Source organism: Montipora capricornis, chromosome 12 (genome assembly GCF_036669925.1).
Source record: "Montipora capricornis isolate CH-2021 chromosome 12, ASM3666992v2, whole genome shotgun sequence".
NCBI lineage: Eukaryota > Metazoa > Cnidaria > Anthozoa > Scleractinia > Acroporidae > Montipora > Montipora capricornis.
In genome coordinates, this window is record NC_090894.1 from 24,072,701 (window position 1) to 24,097,352 (window position 24,652).

Sequence of the window (24,652 nt, forward strand, 5' to 3'; positions counted from 1 at the left end):
TGCAGCTAAAATACATGGCATATACAGATACATACTAAATACATAATATTTAAAGATATATTCATTAAAAAGAAAAGCCGCTATACAAAATGCGGCCCTGGATTCTCTTTTAAAACCAGTAAACTCATAGGTACGGATAAAATCAGGTAGCGTATTCCACAACTTAGCTGATACATAAGAAAAAAAGAACTAAGACCATAACTGGTTGTTCTAGGTTTATTGAGCGACAGAATGTAATTTCCGCGAAGATCATGCATAAGAAGAGGACGGGAGAGAAAACGTGTTTTTCATATAAGGAGAAAAATCCTTTTTTTTGTTTTGTTTTTTCCCAAAAAAACCCCCATACTTTTATAAAGTAATATGAGGATTACAGCCATGAGGGCCAGTCTCGTGCTTCTAAAGTTGCCTCGCTCATGCCCAAAAAGAATTCTGGGTAATTCTGCCATTCCATGACAAGGGAACACTCCCGATTCTCCTTTCATAGTTTTTCTCATAAGTGTCGGGCCACCCAGTCCTACCAGCAAAATACCGCATCGATTGAGGTTTTTGGCTTTCAAAACTTGCCCAAATTGTATCGGCAGGTCCTGGAATTCGTCCACAGAAAGGCCAGAGAGACAACTTCACTCGTGAAACGCCATGTTTACAACAGAGCATGTAAGGCGTACCAGTCTGCATGAAACCATCTCTCACCTCTGTCTCAAGAAGACCAGACACGCACGGTTCTTACGTTACGTTTATGCCTGTAGAATCGAGAACAGAAATGTCAATTGCTGGTAAAGACCAGCATGCTAATTCAGTTTTGGGTAGGCTAGGTATCGGAGAGCCAGAACATTTACGCATGCGCTGACGGAATGTTTGAACAAGAGAAAAAAACGCAGTACCTCCAGACATCCGGCGCTGGAGCGTCGTACCAAACGAGTCATCCCGGGATTTCGGCCCGTGCGATCGCTTTTGGACGCAGTTGGCCCTTCACTGCTTTCTGCTACCGACCTTGCCTCCCGGTACGGCATTGAGGGAAAGATATGTCGGCCCCTAAACCATATGTGACAAATCCCACGCCTACTCACAGCTCCAAACCGCCCTTGTCAATATAGCGTAGGAATTCGACGGCTTAAATATTTAAGAGAAAAGTCGTTTTCTCTCGCATGTTGTAAGCACTGGAGTCTCAGATTACAAAGTGTGCGCACGCGCCCTGCGAAAGGTAACATACATACATGCATAAACTTTATTTCATCTGGAATTTCAGAATAACTACAGGAGCTAATGTCTTCGAGACATTACATTTGCAGCTAAAATACATGGCATATACAGATACATACTAAATACATAATATTTAAAGATATATTCATTAAAAAGAAAAGCCGCTGTACAAAATGCGGCCCTGGATTCTCTTTTAAAACCAGTAAACTCATAGGTACGGATAAAATCAGGTAGCGTATTCCGCAACTTAGCTGATACATAAGAAAAAAAGAACTAAGACCATAACTGGTTGTTCTAGGTTTATTGAGCGAGAGAATGTAATTTCCGCGAAGATCATGCATAAGAAGAGGACGGGAGAGAAAACGTGTTTTTCATATAAGGAGAAAAATCCTTTTTTTTGTTTTGTTTTTTCCCAAAAAAACCCCCATACTTTTATAAAGTAATATGAGGATTACAGCCATGAGGGCCAGTCTCGTGCTTCTAAAGTTGCCTCGCTCATGCCCAAAAAGAATTCTGGGTAATTCTGCCATTCCATGACAAGGGAACACTCCCGATTCTCCTTTCATAGTTTTTCTCATAAGTGTCGGGCCACCCAGTCCTACCAGCAAAATACCGCATCGATTGAAGTTTTTGGCTTTCAAAACTTGCCCAAATTGTATCGGCAGGTCCTGGAGTTCGTCCACAGAAAGGCCAGAGAGACAACTTCACTCGTGAACCGCCATGTTTACAACAGAGCATGTAAGGCGTACCAGTCTGCATGAAACCATCTCTCACCTCTGTCTCAAGAAGACCAGACACGCACGGTTCTTACGTTACGTTTATGCCTGTAGAATCGAGAACAGAAATGTCAATTGCTGGTAAAGACCAGCATGCTAATTCAGTTTTGGGTAGGCTAGGTATCGGAGAGCCAGAACATTTACGCATGCGCTGACGGAATGTTTGAACAAGAGAAAAAAACGCAGTACCTCCAGACATCCGGCGCTGGAGCGTCGTACCAAACGAGTCATCCCGGGATTTCGGCCCGTGCGATCGCTTTTGGACGCAGTTGGCCCTTCACTGCTTTCTGCTACCGACCTTGCCTCCCGGTACGGCATTGAGGGAGAGATATGTCGGCCCCTAAACCATATGTGACAAATCCCACGCCTACTCACAGCTCCAAACTGTCCTTGTCAATATAGCGTAGGAATTCGACGGCTTAAATATTTAAGAGAAAAGTCGTTTTCTCTCGCATGTGGTAAGCACTGGAGTCTCAGATTACAAAGTGTGCGCACGCGCCCTGCGAAAGGTAACATACATACATGCATAAACTTTATTTCATCTGGAATTTCAGAATAACTACAGGAGCTAATGTCTTCGAGACATTACATTTGCAGCTAAAATACATGGCATATACAGATACATACTAAATACATAATATTTAAAGATATATTCATTAAAAAGAAAAGCCGCTGTACAAAATGCGGCCCTGGATTCTCTTTTAAAACCAGTAAACTCATAGGTACGGATAAAATCAGGTAGCGTATTCCGCAACTTAGCTGATACATAAGAAAAAAAGAACTAAGACCATAACTGGTTGTTCTAGGTTTATTGAGCGAGAGAATGTAATTTCCGCGAAGATCATGCATAAGAAGAGGACGGGAGAGAAAACGTGTTTTTCATATAAGGAGAAAAATCCTTTTTTTTGTTTTGTTTTTTCCCAAAAAAACCCCCATACTTTTATAAAGTAATATGAGGATTACAGCCATGAGGGCCAGTCTCGTGCTTCTAAAGTTGCCTCGCTCATGCCCAAAAAGAATTCTGGGTAATTCTGCCATTCCATGACAAGGGAACACTCCCGATTCTCCTTTCATAGTTTTTCTCATAAGTGTCGGGCCACCCAGTCCTACCAGCAAAATACCGCATCGATTGAAGTTTTTGGCTTTCAAAACTTGCCCAAATTGTATCGGCAGGTCCTGGAATTCGTCCACAGAAAGGCCAGAGAGACAACTTCACTCGTGAAACGCCATGTTTACAACAGAGCATGTAAGGCGTACCAGTCTGCATGAAACCATCTCTCACCTCTGTCTCAAGAAGACCAGACACGCACGGTTCTTACGTTACGTTTATGCCTGTAGAATCGAGAACAGAAATGTCAATTGCTGGTAAAGACCAGCATGCTAATTCAGTTTTGGGTAGGCTAGGTATCGGAGAGCCAGAACATTTACGCATGCGCTGACGGAATGTTTGAACAAGAGAAAAAAACGCAGTACCTCCAGACATCCGGCGCTGGAGCGTCGTACCAAACGAGTCATCCCGGGATTTCGGCCCGTGCGATCGCTTTTGGACGCAGTTGGCCCTTCACTGCTTTCTGCTACCGACCTTGCCTCCCGGTACGGCATTGAGGGAGAGATATGTCGGCCCCTAAACCATATGTGACAAATCCCACGCCTACTCACAGCTCCAAACCGCCCTTGTCAATATAGCGTAGGAATTCGACGGCTTAAATATTTAAGAGAAAAGTCGTTTTCTCTCGCATGTGGTAAGCACTGGAGTCTCAGATTACAAAGTGTGCGCACGCGCCCTGCGAAAGGTAACATACATACATGCATAAACTTTATTTCATCTGGAATTTCAGAATAACTACAGGAGCTAATGTCTTCGAGACATTACATTTGCAGCTAAAATACATGGCATATACAGATACATACTAAATACATAATATTTAAAGATATATTCATTAAAAAGAAAAGCCGCTGTACAAAATGCGGCCCTGGATTCTCTTTTAAAACCAGTAAACTCATAGGTACGGATAAAATCAGGTAGCGTATTCCGCAACTTAGCTGATACATAAGAAAAAAAGAACTAAGACCATAACTGGTTGTTCTAGGTTTATTGAGCGAGAGAATGTAATTTCCGCGAAGATCATGCATAAGAAGAGGACGGGAGAGAAAACGTGTTTTTCATATAAGGAGAAAAATCCTTTTTTTTGTTTTGTTTTTTCCCAAAAAAACCCCCATACTTTTATAAAGTAATATGAGGATTACAGCCATGAGGGCCAGTCTCGTGCTTCTAAAGTTGCCTCGCTCATGCCCAAAAAGAATTCTGGGTAATTCTGCCATTCCATGACAAGGGAACACTCCCGATTCTCCTTTCATAGTTTTTCTCATAAGTGTCGGGCCACCCAGTCCTACCAGCAAAATACCGCATCGATTGAAGTTTTTGGCTTTCAAAACTTGCCCAAATTGTATCGGCAGGTCCTGGAATTCGTCCACAGAAAGGCCAGAGAGACAACTTCACTCGTGAACCGCCATGTTTACAACAGAGCATGTAAGGCGTACCAGTCTGCATGAAACCATCTCTCACCTCTGTCTCAAGAAGACCAGACACGCACGGTTCTTACGTTACGTTTATGCCTGTAGAATCGAGAACAGAAATGTCAATTGCTGGTAAAGACCAGCATGCTAATTCAGTTTTGGGTAGGCTAGGTATCGGAGAGCCAGAACATTTACGCATGCGCTGACGGAATGTTTGAACAAGAGAAAAAAACGCAGTACCTCCAGACATCCGGCGCTGGAGCGTCGTACCAAACGAGTCATCCCGGGATTTCGGCCCGTGCGATCGCTTTTGGACGCAGTTGGCCCTTCACTGCTTTCTGCTACCGACCTTGCCTCCCGGTACGGCATTGAGGGAGAGATATGTCGGCCCCTAAACCATATGTGACAAATCCCACGCCTACTCACAGCTCCAAACTGTCCTTGTCAATATAGCGTAGGAATTCGACGGCTTAAATATTTAAGAGAAAAGTCGTTTTCTCTCGCACGTGGTAAGCACTGGAGTCTCAGATTACAAAGTGTGCGCACGCGCCCTGCGAAAGGTAACATACATACATGCATAAACTTTATTTCATCTGGAATTTCAGAATAACTACAGGAGCTAATGTCTTCGAGACATTACATTTGCAGCTAAAATACATGGCATATACAGATACATACTAAATACATAATATTTAAAGATATATTCATTAAAAAGAAAAGCCGCTGTACAAAATGCGGCCCTGGATTCTCTTTTAAAACCAGTAAACTCATAGGTACGGATAAAATCAGGTAGCGTATTCCGCAACTTAGCTGATACATAAGAAAAAAAGAACTAAGACCATAACTGGTTGTTCTAGGTTTATTGAGCGACAGAATGTAATTTCCGCGAAGATCATGCATAAGAAGAGGACGGGAGAGAAAACGTGTTTTTCATATAAGGAGAAAAATCCTTTTTTTTGTTTTGTTTTTTCCCAAAAAAACCCCCATACTTTTATAAAGTAATATGAGGATTACAGCCATGAGGGCCAGTCTCGTGCTTCTAAAGTTGCCTCGCTCATGCCCAAAAAGAATTCTGGGTAATTCTGCCATTCCATGACAAGGGAACACTCCCGATTCTCCTTTCATAGTTTTTCTCATAAGTGTCGGGCCACCCAGTCCTACCAGCAAAATACCGCATCGATTGAAGTTTTTGGCTTTCAAAACTTGCCCAAATTGTATCGGCAGGTCCTGGAATTCGTCCACAGAAAGGCCAGAGAGACAACTTCACTCGTGAAACGCCATGTTTACAACAGAGCATGTAAGGCGTACCAGTCTGCATGAAACCATCTCTCACCTCTGTCTCAAGAAGACCAGACACGCACGGTTCTTACGTTACGTTTATGCCTGTAGAATCGAGAACAGAAATGTCAATTGCTGGTAAAGACCAGCATGCTAATTCAGTTTTGGGTAGGCTAGGTATCGGAGAGCCAGAACATTTACGCATGCGCTGACGGAATGTTTGAACAAGAGAAAAAAACGCAGTACCTCCAGACATCCGGCGCTGGAGCGTCGTACCAAACGAGTCATCCCGGGATTTCGGCCCGTGCGATCGCTTTTGGACGCAGTTGGCCCTTCACTGCTTTCTGCTACCGACCTTGCCTCCCGGTACGGCATTGAGGGAGAGATATGTCGGCCCCTAAACCATATGTGACAAATCCCACGCCTACTCACAGCTCCAAACCGCCCTTGTCAATATAGCGTAGGAATTCGACGGCTTAAATATTTAAGAGAAAAGTCGTTTTCTCTCGCATGTGGTAAGCACTGGAGTCTCAGATTACAAAGTGTGCGCACGCGCCCTGCGAAAGGTAACATACATACATGCATAAACTTTATTTCATCTGGAATTTCAGAATAACTACAGGAGCTAATGTCTTCGAGACATTACATTTGCAGCTAAAATACATGGCATATACAGATACATACTAAATACATAATATTTAAAGATATATTCATTAAAAAGAAAAGCCGCTGTACAAAATGCGGCCCTGGATTCTCTTTTAAAACCAGTAAACTCATAGGTACGGATAAAATCAGGTAGCGTATTCCGCAACTTAGCTGATACATAAGAAAAAAAGAACTAAGACCATAACTGGTTGTTCTAGGTTTATTGAGCGACAGAATGTAATTTCCGCGAAGATCATGCATAAGAAGAGGACGGGAGAGAAAACGTGTTTTTCATATAAGGAGAAAAATCCTTTTTTTTGTTTTGTTTTTTCCCAAAAAAACCCCCATACTTTTACAAAGTAATATGAGGATTACAGCCATGAGGGCCAGTCTCGTGCTTCTAAAGTTGCCTCGCTCATGCCCAAAAAGAATTCTGGGTAATTCTGCCATTCCATGACAAGGGAACACTCCCGATTCTCCTTTCATAGTTTTTCTCATAAGTGTCGGGCCACCCAGTCCTACCAGCAAAATACCGCATCGATTGAAGTTTTTGGCTTTCAAAACTTGCCCAAATTGTATCGGCAGGTCCTGGAATTCGTCCACAGAAAGGCCAGAGAGACAACTTCACTCGTGAACCGCCATGTTTACAACAGAGCATGTAAGGCGTACCAGTCTGCATGAAACCATCTCTCACCTCTGTCTCAAGAAGACCAGACACGCACGGTTCTTACGTTACGTTTATGCCTGTAGAATCGAGAACAGAAATGTCAATTGCTGGTAAAGACCAGCATGCTAATTCAGTTTTGGGTAGGCTAGGTATCGGAGAGCCAGAACATTTACGCATGCGCTGACGGAATGTTTGAACAAGAGAAAAAAACGCAGTACCTCCAGACATCCGGCGCTGGAGCGTCGTACCAAACGAGTCATCCCGGGATTTCGGCCCGTGCGATCGCTTTTGGACGCAGTTGGCCCTTCACTGCTTTCTGCTACCGACCTTGCCTCCCGGTACGGCATTGAGGGAGAGATATGTCGGCCCCTAAACCATATGTGACAAATCCCACGCCTACTCACAGCTCCAAACCGCCCTTGTCAATATAGCGTAGGAATTCGACGGCTTAAATATTTAAGAGAAAAGTCGTTTTCTCTCGCATGTGGTAAGCACTGGAGTCTCAGATTACAAAGTGTGCGCACGCGCCCTGCGAAAGGTAACATACATACATGCATAAACTTTATTTCATCTGGAATTTCAGAATAACTACAGGAGCTAATGTCTTCGAGACATTACATTTGCAGCTAAAATACATGGCATATACAGATACATACTAAATACATAATATTTAAAGATATATTCATTAAAAAGAAAAGCCGCTGTACAAAATGCGGCCCTGGATTCTCTTTTAAAACCAGTAAACTCATAGGTACGGATAAAATCAGGTAGCGTATTCCGCAACTTAGCTGATACATAAGAAAAAAAGAACTAAGACCATAACTGGTTGTTCTAGGTTTATTGAGCGACAGAATGTAATTTCCGCGAAGATCATGCATAAGAAGAGGACGGGAGAGAAAACGTGTTTTTCATATAAGGAGAAAAATCCTTTTTTTGTTTTGTTTTTTCCCAAAAAAACCCCCATACTTTTATAAAGTAATATGAGGATTACAGCCATGAGGGCCAGTCTCGTGCTTCTAAAGTTGCCTCGCTCATGCCCAAAAAGAATTCTGGGTAATTCTGCCATTCCATGACAAGGGAACACTCCCGATTCTCCTTTCATAGTTTTTCTCACAAGTGTCGGGCCACCCAGTCCTACCAGCAAAATACCGCATCGATTGAAGTTTTTGGCTTTCAAAACTTGCCCAAATTGTATCGGCAGGTCCTGGAATTCGTCCACAGAAAGGCCAGAGAGACAACTTCACTCGTGAACCGCCATGTTTACAACAGAGCATGTAAGGCGTACCAGTCTGCATGAAACCATCTCTCACCTCTGTCTCAAGAAGACCAGACACGCACGGTTCTTACGTTACGTTTATGCCTGTAGAATCGAGAACAGAAATGTCAATTGCTGGTAAAGACCAGCATGCTAATTCAGTTTTGGGTAGGCTAGGTATCGGAGAGCCAGAACATTTACGCATGCGCTGACGGAATGTTTGAACAAGAGAAAAAAACGCGGTACCTCCAGACATCCGGCGCTGGAGCGTCGTACCAAACGAGTCATCCCGGGATTTCGGCCCGTGCGATCGCTTTTGGACGCAGTTGGCCCTTCACTGCTTTCTGCTACCGACCTTGCCTCCCGGTACGGCATTGAGGGAGAGATATGTCGGCCCCTAAACCATATGTGACAAATCCCACGCCTACTCACAGCTCCAAACCGCCCTTGTCAATATAGCGTAGGAATTCGACGGCTTAAATATTTAAGAGAAAAGTCGTTTTCTCTCGCATGTGGTAAGCACTGGAGTCTCAGATTACAAAGTGTGCGCACGCGCCCTGCGAAAGGTAACATACATACATGCATAAACTTTATTTCATCTGGAATTTCAGAATAACTACAGGAGCTAATGTCTTCGAGACATTACATTTGCAGCTAAAATACATGGCATATACAGATACATACTAAATACATAATATTTAAAGATATATTCATTAAAAAGAAAAGCCGCTGTACAAAATGCGGCCCTGGATTCTCTTTTAAAACCAGTAAACTCATAGGTACGGATAAAATCAGGTAGCGTATTCCGCAACTTAGCTGATACATAAGAAAAAAAGAACTAAGACCATAACTGGTTGTTCTAGGTTTATTGAGCGACAGAATGTAATTTCCGCGAAGATCATGCATAAGAAGAGGACGGGAGAGAAAACGTGTTTTTCATATAAGGAGAAAAATCCTTTTTTTTGTTTTGTTTTTTCCCAAAAAAACCCCATACTTTTATAAAGTAATATGAGGATTACAGCCATGAGGGCCAGTCTCGTGCTTCTAAAGTTGCCTCGCTCATGCCCAAAAAGAATTCTGGGTAATTCTGCCATTCCATGACAAGGGAACACTCCCGATTCTCCTTTCATAGTTTTTCTCATAAGTGTCGGGCCACCCAGTCCTACCAGCAAAATACCGCATCGATTGAAGTTTTTGGCTTTCAAAACTTGCCCAAATTGTATCGGCAGGTCCTGGAATTCGTCCACAGAAAGGCCAGAGAGACAACTTCACTCGTGAACCGCCATGTTTACAACAGAGCATGTAAGGCGTACCAGTCTGCATGAAACCATCTCTCACCTCTGTCTCAAGAAGACCAGACACGCACGGTTCTTACGTTACGTTTATGCCTGTAGAATCGAGAACAGAAATGTCAATTGCTGGTAAAGACCAGCATGCTAATTCAGTTTTGGGTAGGCTAGGTATCGGAGAGCCAGAACATTTACGCATGCGCTGATGGAATGTTTGAACAAGAGAAAAAAACGCAGTACCTCCAGACATCCGGCGCTGGAGCGTCGTACCAAACGAGTCATCCCGGGATTTCGGCCCGTGCGATCGCTTTTGGACGCAGTTGGCCCTTCACTGCTTTCTGCTACCGACCTTGCCTCCCGGTACGGCATTGAGGGAGAGATATGTCGGCCCCTAAACCATATGTGACAAATCCCACGCCTACTCACAGCTCCAAACCGCCCTTGTCAATATAGCGTAGGAATTCGACGGCTTAAATATTTAAGAGAAAAGTCGTTTTCTCTCGCATGTGGTAAGCACTGGAGTCTCAGATTACAAAGTGTGCGCACGCGCCCTGCGAAAGGTAACATACATACATGCATAAACTTTATTTCATCTGGAATTTCAGAATAACTACAGGAGCTAATGTCTTCGAGACATTACATTTGCAGCTAAAATACATGGCATATACAGATACATACTAAATACATAATATTTAAAGATATATTCATTAAAAAGAAAAGCCGCTGTACAAAATGCGGCCCTGGATTCTCTTTTAAAACCAGTAAACTCATAGGTACGGATAAAATCAGGTAGCGTATTCCGCAACTTAGCTGATACATAAGAAAAAAAGAACTAAGACCATAACTGGTTGTTCTAGGTTTATTGAGCGACAGAATGTAATTTCCGCGAAGATCATGCATAAGAAGAGGACGGGAGAGAAAACGTGTTTTTCATATAAGGAGAAAAATCCTTTTTTTTGTTTTGTTTTTTCCCAAAAAAACCCCCATACTTTTATAAAGTAATATGAGGATTACAGCCATGAGGGCCAGTCTCGTGCTTCTAAAGTTGCCTCGCTCATGCCCAAAAAGAATTCTGGGTAATTCTGCCATTCCATGACAAGGGAACACTCCCGATTCTCCTTTCATAGTTTTTCTCATAAGTGTCGGGCCACCCAGTCCTACCAGCAAAATACCGCATCGATTGAAGTTTTTGGCTTTCAAAACTTGCCCAAATTGTATCGGCAGGTCCTGGAATTCGTCCACAGAAAGGCCAGAGAGACAACTTCACTCGTGAACCGCCATGTTTACAACAGAGCATGCAAGGCGTACCAGTCTGCATGAAACCATCTCTCACCTCTGTCTCAAGAAGACCAGACACGCACGGTTCTTACGTTACGTTTATGCCTGTAGAATCGAGAACAGAAATGTCAATTGCTGGTAAAGACCAGCATGCTAATTCAGTTTTGGGTAGGCTAGGTATCGGAGAGCCAGAACATTTACGCATGCGCTGACGGAATGTTTGAACAAGAGAAAAAAACGCAGTACCTCCAGACATCCGGCGCTGGAGCGTCGTACCAAACGAGTCATCCCGGGATTTCGGCCCGTGCGATCGCTTTTGGACGCAGTTGGCCCTTCACTGCTTTCTGCTACCGACCTTGCCTCCCGGTACGGCATTGAGGGAGAGATATGTCGGCCCCTAAACCATATGTGACAAATCCCACGCCTACTCACAGCTCCAAACCGCCCTTGTCAATATAGCGTAGGAATTCGACGGCTTAAATATTTAAGAGAAAAGTCGTTTTCTCTCGCATGTGGTAAGCACTGGAGTCTCAGATTACAAAGTGTGCGCACGCGCCCTGCGAAAGGTAACATACATACATGCATAAACTTTATTTCATCTGGAATTTCAGAATAACTACAGGAGCTAATGTCTTCGAGACATTACATTTGCAGCTAAAATACATGGCATATACAGATACATACTAAATACATAATATTTAAAGATATATTCATTAAAAAGAAAAGCCGCTGTACAAAATGCGGCCCTGGATTCTCTTTTAAAACCAGTAAACTCATAGGTACGGATAAAATCAGGTAGCGTATTCCGCAACTTAGCTGATACATAAGAAAAAAAGAACTAAGACCATAACTGGTTGTTCTAGGTTTATTGAGCGACAGAATGTAATTTCCGCGAAGATCATGCATAAGAAGAGGACGGGAGAGAAAACGTGTTTTTCATATAAGGAGAAAAATCCTTTTTTTTGTTTTGTTTTTTCCCAAAAAAACCCCCATACTTTTATAAAGTAATATGAGGATTACAGCCATGAGGGCCAGTCTCGTGCTTCTAAAGTTGCCTCGCTCATGCCCAAAAAGAATTCTGGGTAATTCTGCCATTCCATGACAAGGGAACACTCCCGATTCTCCTTTCATAGTTTTTCTCATAAGTGTCGGGCCACCCAGTCCTACCAGCAAAATACCGCATCGATTGAAGTTTTTGGCTTTCAAAACTTGCCCAAATTGTATCGGCAGGTCCTGGAATTCGTCCACAGAAAGGCCAGAGAGACAACTTCACTCGTGAACCGCCATGTTTACAACAGAGCATGTAAGGCGTACCAGTCTGCATGAAACCATCTCTCACCTCTGTCTCAAGAAGACCAGACACGCACGGTTCTTACGTTACGTTTATGCCTGTAGAATCGAGAACAGAAATGTCAATTGCTGGTAAAGACCAGCATGCTAATTCAGTTTTGGGTAGGCTAGGTATCGGAGAGCCAGAACATTTACGCATGCGCTGACGGAATGTTTGAACAAGAGAAAAAAACGCAGTACCTCCAGACATCCGGCGCTGGAGCGTCGTACCAAACGAGTCATCCCGGGATTTCGGCCCGTGCGATCGCTTTTGGACGCAGTTGGCCCTTCACTGCTTTCTGCTACCGACCTTGCCTCCCGGTACGGCATTGAGGGAGAGATATGTCGGCCCCTAAACCATATGTGACAAATCCCACGCCTACTCACAGCTCCAAACCGCCCTTGTCAATATAGCGTAGGAATTCGACGGCTTAAATATTTAAGAGAAAAGTCGTTTTCTCTCGCATGTGGTAAGCACTGGAGTCTCAGATTACAAAGTGTGCGCACGCGCCCTGCGAAAGGTAACATACATACATGCATAAACTTTATTTCATCTGGAATTTCAGAATAACTACAGGAGCTAATGTCTTCGAGACATTACATTTGCAGCTAAAATACATGGCATATACAGATACATACTAAATACATAATATTTAAAGATATATTCATTAAAAAGAAAAGCCGCTGTACAAAATGCGGCCCTGGATTCTCTTTTAAAACCAGTAAACTCATAGGTACGGATAAAATCAGGTAGCGTATTCCGCAACTTAGCTGATACATAAGAAAAAAAGAACTAAGACCATAACTGGTTGTTCTAGGTTTATTGAGCGACAGAATGTAATTTCCGCGAAGATCATGCATAAGAAGAGGACGGGAGAGAAAACGTGTTTTTCATATAAGGAGAAAAATCCTTTTTTTTGTTTTGTTTTTTCCCAAAAAAACCCCCATACTTTTATAAAGTAATATGAGGATTACAGCCATGAGGGCCAGTCTCGTGCTTCTAAAGTTGCCTCGCTCATGCCCAAAAAGAATTCTGGGTAATTCTGCCATTCCATGACAAGGGAACACTCCCGATTCTCCTTTCATAGTTTTTCTCATAAGTGTCGGGCCACCCAGTCCTACCAGCAAAATACCGCATCGATTGAAGTTTTTGGCTTTCAAAACTTGCCCAAATTGTATCGGCAGGTCCTGGAATTCGTCCACAGAAAGGCCAGAGAGACAACTTCACTCGTGAACCGCCATGTTTACAACAGAGCATGTAAGGCGTACCAGTCTGCATGAAACCATCTCTCACCTCTGTCTCAAGAAGACCAGACACGCACGGTTCTTACGTTACGTTTATGCCTGTAGAATCGAGAACAGAAATGTCAATTGCTGGTAAAGACCAGCATGCTAATTCAGTTTTGGGTAGGCTAGGTATCGGAGAGCCAGAACATTTACGCATGCGCTGACGGAATGTTTGAACAAGAGAAAAAAACGCAGTACCTCCAGACATCCGGCGCTGGAGCGTCGTACCAAACGAGTCATCCCGGGATTTCGGCCCGTGCGATCGCTTTTGGACGCAGTTGGCCCTTCACTGCTTTCTGCTACCGACCTTGCCTCCCGGTACGGCATTGAGGGAGAGATATGTCGGCCCCTAAACCATATGTGACAAATCCCACGCCTACTCACAGCTCCAAACCGCCCTTGTCAATATAGCGTAGGAATTCGACGGCTTAAATATTTAAGAGAAAAGTCGTTTTCTCTCGCATGTGGTAAGCACTGGAGTCTCAGATTACAAAGTGTGCGCACGCGCCCTGCGAAAGGTAACATACATACATGCATAAACTTTATTTCATCTGGAATTTCAGAATAACTACAGGAGCTAATGTCTTCGAGACATTACATTTGCAGCTAAAATACATGGCATATACAGATACATACTAAATACATATTATTTAAAGATATATTCATTAAAAAGAAAAGCCGCTGTACAAAATGCGGCCCTGGATTCTCTTTTAAAACCAGTAAACTCATAGGTACGGATAAAATCAGGTAGCGTATTCCGCAACTTAGCTGATACATAAGAAAAAAAGAACTAAGACCATAACTGGTTGTTCTAGGTTTATTGAGCGACAGAATGTAATTTCCGCGAAGATCATGCATAAGAAGAGGACGGGAGAGAAAACGTGTTTTTCATATAAGGAGAAAAATCCTTTTTTTTGTTTTGTTTTTTCCCAAAAAAACCCCCATACTTTTATAAAGTAATATGAGGATTACAGCCATGAGGGCCAGTCTCGTGCTTCTAAAGTTGCCTCGCTCATGCCCAAAAAGAATTCTGGGTAATTCTGCCATTCCATGACAAGGGAACACTCCCGATTCTCCTTTCATAGTTTTTCTCATAAGTGTCGGGCCACCCAGTCCTACCAACAAAATACCGCATCGATTGAAGTTTTTGGCTTTCAAAACTTGCCCAAATTGTATCGGCAGGTCCTGGAATTCGTCCACAGAAAGGCCAGAGAGACAACTTCACTCGTGAACCGCCATGTTTACAACAGAGCATGCAAGGCGTACCAGTCTGCATGAAACCATCTCTCACCTCTGTCTCAAGAAGACCAGACACGCACGGTTCTTACGTTACGTTTATGCCTGTAGAATCGAGAACAGAAATGTCAATTGCTGGTAAAGACCAGCATGCTAATTCAGTTTTGGGTAGGCTAGGTATCGGAGAGCCAGAACATTTACGCATGCGCTGACGGAATGTTTGAACAAGAGAAAAAAACGCAGTACCTCCAGACATCCGGCGCTGGAGCGTCGTACCAAACGAGTCATCCCGGGATTTCGGCCCGTGCGATCGCTTTTGGACGCAGTTGGCCCTTCACTGCTTTCTGCTACCGACCTTGCCTCCCGGTACGGCATTGAGGGAGAGATATGTCGGCCCCTAAACCATATGTGACAAATCCCACGCCTACTCACAGCTCCAAACCGCCCTTGTCAATATAGCGTAGGAATTCGACGGCTTAAATATTTAAGAGAAAAGTCGTTTTCTCTCGCATGTGGTAAGCACTGGAGTCTCAGATTACAAAGTGTGCGCACGCGCCCTGCGAAAGGTAACATACATACATGCATAAACTTTATTTCATCTGGAATTTCAGAATAACTACAGGAGCTAATGTCTTCGAGACATTACATTTGCAGCTAAAATACATGGCATATACAGATACATACTAAATACATAATATTTAAAGATATATTCATTAAAAAGAAAAGCCGCTGTACAAAATGCGGCCCTGGATTCTCTTTTAAAACCAGTAAACTCATAGGTACGGATAAAATCAGGTAGCGTATTCCGCAACTTAGCTGATACATAAGAAAAAAAGAACTAAGACCATAACTGGTTGTTCTAGGTTTATTGAGCGAGAGAATGTAATTTCCGCGAAGATCATGCATAAGAAGAGGACGGGAGAGAAAACGTGTTTTTCATATAAGGAGAAAAATCCTTTTTTTTGTTTTGTTTTTTCCCAAAAAAACCCCCATACTTTTATAAAGTAATATGAGGATTACAGCCATGAGGGCCAGTCTCGTGCTTCTAAAGTTGCCTCGCTCATGCCCAAAAAGAATTCTGGGTAATTCTGCCATTCCATGACAAGGGAACACTCCCGATTCTCCTTTCATAGTTTTTCTCATAAGTGTCGGGCCACCCAGTCCTACCAGCAAAATACCGCATCGATTGAAGTTTTTGGCTTTCAAAACTTGCCCAAATTGTATCGGCAGGTCCTGGAATTCGTCCACAGAAAGGCCAGAGAGACAACTTCACTCGTGAACCGCCATGTTTACAACAGAGCATGTTAGGCGTACCAGTCTGCATGAAAGCATCTCTCACCTCTGTTTTCTTTCAAAGGGTTGCCTTTTCCTACATTCTTGCTTAATGATGCCAGCCTGGGGTCTTCTGTGGACGAAGATGGCCCAAAAAACCAGTTATAAAATGATGAACCTACCAGATGAAGTCGAACTTGCGGTTCCTTCTGCAGGTACCGGAGCACAGCTTACGTAAAACAAAAGAGACAAAGGACAGAAAACAAAACAACTCCAAGTAAAGACTAGTCCTAAAGTGATCAAAAATACAATGCTTTCTGATACTTGCTGGATCTCCGAATACGAACTGGACATTTCTCCCGTGATGTTCCTACCTGAGCCCACATTGACCCAAAACAGCAGATGTTTCCATCAGTACTTCATGCACGGACCGTCACACGAACCCTTACACGGCGGAGCGAAGTTCTGTAGACCGTTTATCGCCGAAAAAGTGCAAAAAAAAAAGCCAAACAAGCATTTAGCACTTAAAAAGTTAACAAGTAAGTGATACAAAGAGTGGGGAGTACTAATCATGGCCGCCTCTGTGATCTGCCACAACACCGCATCGTTATGAAAAGTTCCTGTAATATTCATGAGAAATTCTCGAACATCACCTTCATGTCTACCACACGAATGAAAAAGCCAAAAACTTGGAATGTTTTAGGAGACAAATTTAGAAATTTCCTCTCCAATTCTCAGCTCTGTACGGTGCATCGTTTCTGAGTTATTTAAATAATATTAATAATTATTGGCTGTGCTAATCACCCTTTACTTGCAGTATTTAGGACTGAATTGCGAAGGGCGCAGCTCACGATATCGGGCTGAAAGCATACAAAGGCGCCTCTGACTGCCGCTATACAGTCCATGTTTGATGTCGGAGCACAGCACCACAGCTAGATGTTAATTAGCTGTGAGTCGATTTTGATGAGGGAGGAAAACCGGAAGAAAACCGGAGAAAAACCCTCGAGTCAGGTTGAGATCGACTGAAACTCAGCCCACATGCAAGCCGGGGCAGAGCCTGAGTTGAACCCCGGCTAGCAGTGGTGGGAGGCTCGGTAGATAACCACTAAGCCATCCTGACTCCCATTTATCGAATCATTTGCAGCAACTTTGCACAGTTTTGTATGGAGCCGCCATGAGGTTGGTCCAACCTCCGTTGTGCACTAAGTTTTACTTGGTAACAAGTTTTAACACTTGTTTCTATGAAAGATGCATGCCATCTTGTCTGTGTTAGATATTGAATAAGGCATTGCTTTGTGGAATAGAGTTGTTGTTGGCTTTGTTAGGAGAGGGTCTCAATGGGGTTAACAGTTAGCCCTGACACGTCAAGAAAAGTTAACCGTTAGGCGTGAAAATGACAAAAAAATAACGGTTACCGTTAGCCATGAAAAAAATTAAAAGCATTTAGAGTGCTTTTTTTTTACTTTTAAAAGTGGAATAGGAAGTGTTTCGAAGGATTTAGAGACTTCAGAGCACTCGACACCGTTTTACCTCCTTTGCTCTTCTCGTGGACATTCCATCTCGCTAAGCTTGTCTGACAAGACAAAATAATTCCCAAATAACCCCAAGCAAGGGAAGATGAGGTAAGAGAACGGATACCCATGCCCCATCACAGTTTTTAAAATCTATTTTTGGTTTCGCAAAGCTATTTTAAGTTCTCGCTCTCTACGCTACGCATATTTAAAATTTCATTACGTCATTACAACTTGCCAATCAGGTGCCTCTCTAAAAATAGCTGCGTAGTTAAGATTAGATTTAAAAACGAAACTTTCATTGGCTTGTGTATGGGGGATCCGTTCTCGTACCTCATCCTCTCTTGCCCCCAGTTGAAAGTCTTGACAAAAATGTAAGATGCATTCTGATGACCAATGACTTATTCTTTTCAATGTGTACTAACACCCTACTAACTAACACAGAGAACTCCAAAAAGCAAAATAAGACTTTCATTTTCAGCGAGGGACGTTTCTTTTTTTTTCATGTAAGTTAACCGTGACGGGAAAACAATAACCATTAGCCGTGAAAAGCCAAATTTTCTAACCATAGTCGTGAAAGCTATCCTTCCATTGAGACCCCCTTAAAAGGGTAGAATCCAAGAAAAGCTTCCTATTTTGTTCCCATTTTGGGATGGGAATTCCTACTATTTCCTATTTTTGGCCACTGTCTTTCCTATTTTCCTATTTTCTCGGAGTGTCATTTGTCACTTGACACCCTGGTAGATGGAGGTAGCTGAAGGTATATTGTAACGTAAATGAACGTGAATGATGGTAGATGAAGGTAAAACAAACTAGATGAGGTGGTTGAAGGTAAATGGACGTTAGTGAAGGTATGTAAAGGTAAATGAATGTGAATAAAGGTAAATGAAGATAATTGAACACGGATGAAGGAAGATGTGCGATGTTGTGTAATACCTTGTGGTCAGACAGACGTAGGCTCATCACAAAAACATTTCTTGCCTTTTCGCGTACTTCTAAACGTCGGAATTGATCCAAACTTTCCACAAAAAGAGTTTTTTTTAAATATTTTGGCTTTATTCAGAGAAAAAATTCGCTTTCCGGGGAAGAGATTTTTAGCTTAGCAACGCTTAGCACAATCATTTACCATATAAGGTCAAACTAAGGTATATGAGCTGATAACCGAGATTGAGTGAACCAATCAGAGCACGCGAAAAACCTCATGCATATACCCACCACAGATCTCCATTTAAACCAGCTATGCTGAACTGGAATTTCTGTATAAATAATGTATATATAAATATATAAATTGAAGGTAAAAGATGGTAAAATGACCAGGATTGAATTTTTATAAATGGAGGTAAATAGATATAGATGAAGGTAAATGTATATGGATGACTGAATTGTGGGAAACTGAATAATTTAGCGTGTCTTACGTAGTTGGGGACTCTTGGTGGGTATATGCATGAGGTCTTTCCCGGTAGATTTCCATGCGTCTTTCCATGTAATGTTTTTTTTCGCTCACCCCAGTGCACACCGGGAAAGAAACGCCAAGAAGGATTGGGACTGCACAAGAAATAAGATGGCGGATGGTTTTGAAGTCCGACCTAACAATCGTTTGCAACACCCGGTCATGCCGAGTAAGTATGAAATTTACTACTTCATCTGGCTACACACCAGCAAAATCTATATATGCAAATATCAATTACGGAATACAGGGCCACATTCCAGACTGATGGAAGTACTAGCTCGATAAGCGGACTCGTCACTTGACGTCTAGATGTGGCCCTGAATCCTCTTGCGTTAAGCCCGCGTGGAGACTCCCGCAGATACTTTTATCGACTCTCCTTGAGTATCATGAAAAATTCACTGGACTTCGCTACAATCATGATTCTGGCCACACGTGAAGTTAATATCCAGTGAGTTATTCCCGTTTTGAAACGTAGGAGGCTAATGCGGCTGCGCAATTAATTGCAGTCCCCTTCGCCACAAACCCAGCGACTCTGAGTATCAAGTATTTATGAGTCAATGAATCAATGAGTCATGAGTCAGTGAGTTAGTGCAGTTACCCTAACCCATAAAATGAAAGCTAAAATTTCAGACAGTGGTTAGGCCTAATCACTGAAACGAGGGCTTAGGCTTCATCAAAAAATTATTGCTATATTGACTGTGAGTCTCATTGACTCATGACTCATTGACCATTTGACTCATAAATCATGGGACCTCTGCGACTCTAGGCAGCAAAACACTGAATTGGTCACCCCTTGACTGAACGGCAGGGGTATTTTGCAGAACGCCAAACGTTTTAAAATCGGAAGTTGACGATAATAACTGTATATATACTCAACAACAACTAAAAGTTAACCGTTTTAAAAATCGGGGCCCAGACCTAGTTACTGCAGACAATGTAACCCCCCATTACTGAAAGGGTGAAGATATGCAAGAAATACAGTATGGTGTCCTTGGTCCGCGACTTTTCCGAACATGATGTTACATGTATATTTCCTCGTTAACTAAAATACCACCAAAAACAAATAATGTGACCGATGATTTCTTGATTATTCTTCTTATGCATGACGAAATTTCGGCTTTCCTGCTATCGGTGATCGTTCAGAAGTCAAGTTTGTTGACAGGAGTGTTAATTTGTCTTTGTAGAAAGTCTCTACTTTTGCGTTTCCGTAACTTACATGGTCATATTTACTTGGCTTTTGTAAAGATAAAACGCAACGAGAAAACGTGTCTTTTTGCAGAACAGATTTACAGATAAACTAATTTCTGCGTTTGGAAACGAACTTTCTGCAGAGTTTTAAACTTTTGTTTTATCGACTCTTGAAAAATATCAACAATTTTGGCATAGGGATCCTTGGTCCATGACTTATACTACTAATACATGTATGACCCCAGAGAACTTAAATCTCGCAAAAAAGATAAAGAAAACCTTTGATAAATGAAAAAGGTCTTTGCTTTAACTGAATATTTTCAAAATCTTCTTTATACATGTTTACAAATGGGTTACCTTTTTTTGTATGTCTGGAATACCTATACGGTCTTATAATGGAGTTTGTGTTGGGAAACGGTCACGCAACTGAAAATAAAAGTGGATTCTATACTGACAATGACATCCAATTATACGACTGTAGCTGAGATATACATGTATCAAGGATAATAAAGAATAAATAAATTTTCATGTTCATACAGAAATTATCGGGATTCACAGGTATTTTTTTTGGGCTGCTTACACGATTGGCGGACCAAGGATTGTGGACGAAGGGCTCGTGATTACGTTCACCTTTTTTTCGAATTACAAGAAAAAAAAAAAATTAATATTTCAGTTTGGAACTTGCCAATTTAACATTATCGCAAGAAATGAAAACTCTATCTTCAGGGAAAATTTCAGTTCGTGGTGTTTTGATTCAGATAAGATATTCAAGATTATCCTTTTTTTCTTGCGGACTACGGACACCATACTGTATACCAATTTGCATACATGATCATCTTCATTTGCCGTGTTGATCACTGCCATTTTCTCAAGCTCATTCATCCCTTGAGGAAACTACTGTTATTTCATTCTGTGACGGTATTTGAAAATAATCATTATTCACTCCAGTATTTAGGTGATCATTACCGGTACCCAATAATGTGTGTTATTATCTCAAATCGTGTAAAAGTAGACAATTTACAGTTAAGTTGTTAGCTGAGCCAGAAAAGTGAATCCATATCATCAGGGCAGTTCTTTTTCCCCTATTAAAAACCTGGGAGGAAAAAAAAACTTCTTCTTTGATGTACTGCTTGTACATTCTGTCTTGAAGATTGTAGTACCTGGCATAATAACCTGTCTCCAAGGGGTGATAAACTGAAGGGAAAAAAAGTAATGATTTCAAAGACAGCAGCATTTAAAGGCACTTTAAGTGTCATTATAATCATTAAAATCATTTCAGCTTTTACTACAGTGTTATCTGCTGTTATGGCATTGGCCTTTGCACGGTTTCTTTTCTGCCCTGCTCGAGGCTCTGGGGAAAAGGGAAGAAGACTGGGGGAACAAGGTTTTTGTCTAGGGGAAAAAAAATACTGGTGTGAATAAGAGCCCAGATTTTACTAATTGTAGGTACAAAGTCTTTGAGAAGCATCTCGTGTGCTTGTCTTCTGATGATAGTGATCTCATTCAGTAAGACCAAACAGGAAAATTGGTCAATAATATTATTATTTTTTATTTGTTTATGGGGAGTCAGGGTGGCTTAGCGCTTATCAACTGTACCTTCCACCTCTGTGACCCACGTACAACCCTCGGCTTTGAGGTCACATGCGGGCTAAGTTTCACTCTATCTCAATCTGACTCCGAGGGTTTTTCTCCTGGTACTATGGCTTTCCTTCCTCATCAAAATTGGCTCTCAGTCAATTACATCTGGCTGCAGGCCAGATACCCACAAGAGGGACAACCTCTGGTATCTTTCCTTTTTGTGGAAGTGAATGAATATTAAAAGTTGGTATTATTATTTTGTCATTAGGCCTCCTAACAACTATTATTGCGTCGATGTGACTTAGATTGGTTGAAACAATGCTGTACAGAGGAACAGCCTTCAATGTTTTAATCCAGTCCTATCTTACAAGATGGCATGTTGTGTCGAGAAAGGGCCCAAAGCCAGTGACCAGGATATTACAAAGAGGTTTTACTGGGAAGGTATTTTCCTGGAGTCCATGTAACGTCCTAAAAAACAGAGGAATTTTGGAGGAAAATATCAGATTGGTACCACTAGTTATACCAAGTGCTTCTAGCTCTTTTTCACCAATTGAGCTTGCAAAGGGAATTGCAGCTGTGAAGAAGGCTGATGGCTTTCTTGACTTGTACAGCAATTTCAAGAAGTCTTCAGCAATGACACGTGTGAACAGAATTACCATTTTGCACAATTTGGCAAAATTTGCGGTCAGTTCACCGAAAAAGAATTTCACTGCTACAAAGAAAGTTTTAAAAGAACAACACCATGTTTTCTTGGATTTGTTACAAAGTATTGCAGCTGATTTTGGCAAGTGCAAGCCTCGTGACTTAGCAAGCATTGTATGGGCCTTAGGCAAGTTAAGAGAGAATGTAGTGTGGTTTGTCACAGAATGTGAAAAAGAAATCATAAAGCAAGATGAGAAGTCAATAATGCCCCCAGCTGTTTGCCAGCTGCTTAATGGCTTTGCATCACTTAATTTAAAAAGATCTCAGTTTTTCTCTTTTGTTGAACAGAGAATCCTGGAAGAAAAACTCAATTTGAAGGATTTTGAAAACCGAGGACTCTGTGGAATCTTGTGGTCCTTCGTCAAAACTGAAAATGGCAGCATTGAGTTGTACAAGAAGATAAAAGACGAGATTTCACAGAGAGATGTAAAAAGTTTCAATAGTCAGCAACTGGGACAGATCTTGTGGGCATTTAATGAGAGGGAGATTCCATGCGAAGAACTGTGTGGTGTTATAGTAAGTGAGATCAGAGAGAGATCACTGGCAGATCAGACCAATGAGGGAATCAAAGTGATCCTGCGGTCACTTGCAAAAATAGGGCCAAGCGAAAAGGATACCTCAGACTTGTTTAGTAAACTAGGAGAAGAAGTGTTGTCACGAGGTATTCATGACTTTGATACAGGAGATCTGGTGATGTTAGCATGGTCTTTTGCTAAAATGTGCCCTAAAATGGAGGTCATCTTTGATTTTTTGGAAGAGGAGATAACTCTTCGTAAGATATCTGATTTTAGGAATCATGAACTGTCACTCCTACTGTGGTCCTTTGCCAAGGCTGATTATTTGAGCGATGATCTATTCACCACTTGTCAAGAGGAAATCTTATCCAGAAACTTCAGCTTTTTCAAAGCTGAACAGTTAAGTCAGTTAGCATGGGCATTTGGGCGATCAGCAATTCCAACCTCAGAATTTTATCACCAGCTTGAGAAGCAAATCACAGGCAACATGCGTACATTCTCCAACAATGAGCTGTGTATGATTGCTCGGGGTTTTGCCCAAGCTTCAGCTGGTACCCCAAAACTGTTCAAGGAGATCGAAAAAGAGGTTTTAGACCAGGAAATTGTTCACAAAAAGCCAGACTTTATACCAGAATTAGCTTTGATTTTTTCAAAATGCAGCTACAAAGCACCTCTGCTCTTTGATGAAATGGAGAAAGTCCTCAAACATCAGGAAAGACATTATTTTAATAGTCTTGAAGTGAAAATCATAAATTCAGCATTTTCCAAAGCAGGGAAAGAATTGCAATTTGTGCAGTACAAAAGTATGGGAAGGCACAACAGTAAACTACCTAAACGAGGAAAAGACTTTCATTTGAACAGCAAAAATTTGTCAGGTAGCATCTGAACATTTCATTGTTCGTAATTAACCTTGCAACACCTGTCACAAGCATGCCAATAATTATTATGCAGTGGTATTGTTGTCTCACTTTCCTCGACTATGAGTGGGTGAAAATTTGAAGTTGACTTTGTGTCATTGAAATGGGTTGCTCACGTAAGCTTGACTGGTGTCGCCATAAATTCAGTTCATGTTCGATAAAATTATTGAAAGAGTTCAATATTAATTTTTGACATCTAAACTTATCCCCTGGACACAAACGGAGATCTTCACAACAAATGGCCTGTTTAATTTCCACAGTGTAAAGAAAGAGCATTTACCGGTAGTTGTTGACCTTAACTGTTGAGAATTGAAGTGTTGTTACTGGTAATTTTATGTATGTAATGGATGATCGTAATACAAAAATAATTGTGATTTTGAGACTCTGACTCCGCCCAATACGAGAATATTATTTTCTCCCAGCTAGCTGCCATTTAGCCTCCATAGCTGGCGGGATATTTTATCACAGGATTATTACGGTACTCACAAGTACATGTACAATGATCTTGGCCATGAGTGGGCCGTGACTGGCATGGGGACAAGTACAGTAGTTACATTAATTTTGAAAAAACACAACAAAACAACCATCGATTTACTCCCACAATAAAATACCCTGCTAGCTATGCAGACTAGCTGCCAATGTTGGCATCTCAAAATCGCAATAATTAGTTTATAGTCATTGTAGTGTCGCTGCAGTGTACATCGAAGTATTGTAGCAGCACTTACAATGTTTTTTTTTTAGAGGCCATGAACATTCTTTTAA

General features: G+C 41.8%; 1 protein-coding gene and 2 long non-coding RNA genes across 5 annotated transcripts; 1 reads left to right on the forward strand and 2 right to left on the reverse strand.

Annotated features, from left to right (window-relative positions):
• Positions 1 to 1,212: 1,212 nt before the first annotated feature.
• LOC138026846 (uncharacterized) lies at positions 1,213 to 5,013 on the reverse strand. Its single transcript, XR_011127358.1, has 2 exons — positions 4,543 to 5,013; positions 1,213 to 3,308 (listed from the first exon to the last, which is right to left on the reverse strand). It is a non-coding gene; the product is annotated as an uncharacterized lncRNA (long non-coding RNA).
• Positions 5,014 to 6,348: 1,335 nt separating this feature from the next.
• Positions 6,349 to 16,397, reverse strand: LOC138026844 (uncharacterized). Of its 2 annotated transcripts, none has more exons than XR_011127357.1 (2): positions 9,677 to 16,397; positions 6,349 to 8,443 (listed from the first exon to the last, which is right to left on the reverse strand). It is a non-coding gene; the product is annotated as an uncharacterized lncRNA (long non-coding RNA). The 2 variants fall into 2 exon arrangements; XR_011127356.1 differs by having other exon boundaries at positions 8,585 to 16,397.
• Positions 16,398 to 19,062: 2,665 nt separating this feature from the next.
• LOC138026840 (uncharacterized) lies at positions 19,063 to 24,197 on the forward strand. Of its 2 annotated transcripts, none has more exons than XM_068874296.1 (2): positions 19,063 to 19,159; positions 22,025 to 24,197. In XM_068874296.1, the coding sequence occupies exon 2, from the start codon at positions 22,075 to 22,077 to the stop codon at positions 23,857 to 23,859; it is 1,785 nt and encodes a 594-aa protein (XP_068730397.1). In that variant the 5' UTR covers positions 19,063 to 19,159; positions 22,025 to 22,074; the 3' UTR covers positions 23,860 to 24,197. The 2 variants fall into 2 exon arrangements, with proteins under 2 accessions (XP_068730397.1, XP_068730398.1); XM_068874297.1 differs by lacking the exon at positions 19,063 to 19,159 and adding an exon at positions 20,972 to 21,096.
• Positions 24,198 to 24,652: the final 455 nt, after the last annotated feature.

Excerpts from the sequence above, each read along its gene's own strand:
- LOC138026840 (XM_068874296.1), top strand. The coding sequence starts at position 22,075 with ATGCTGTACAGAGGAACAGCCTTCAATGTTTTAATCCAGTCCTATCTT.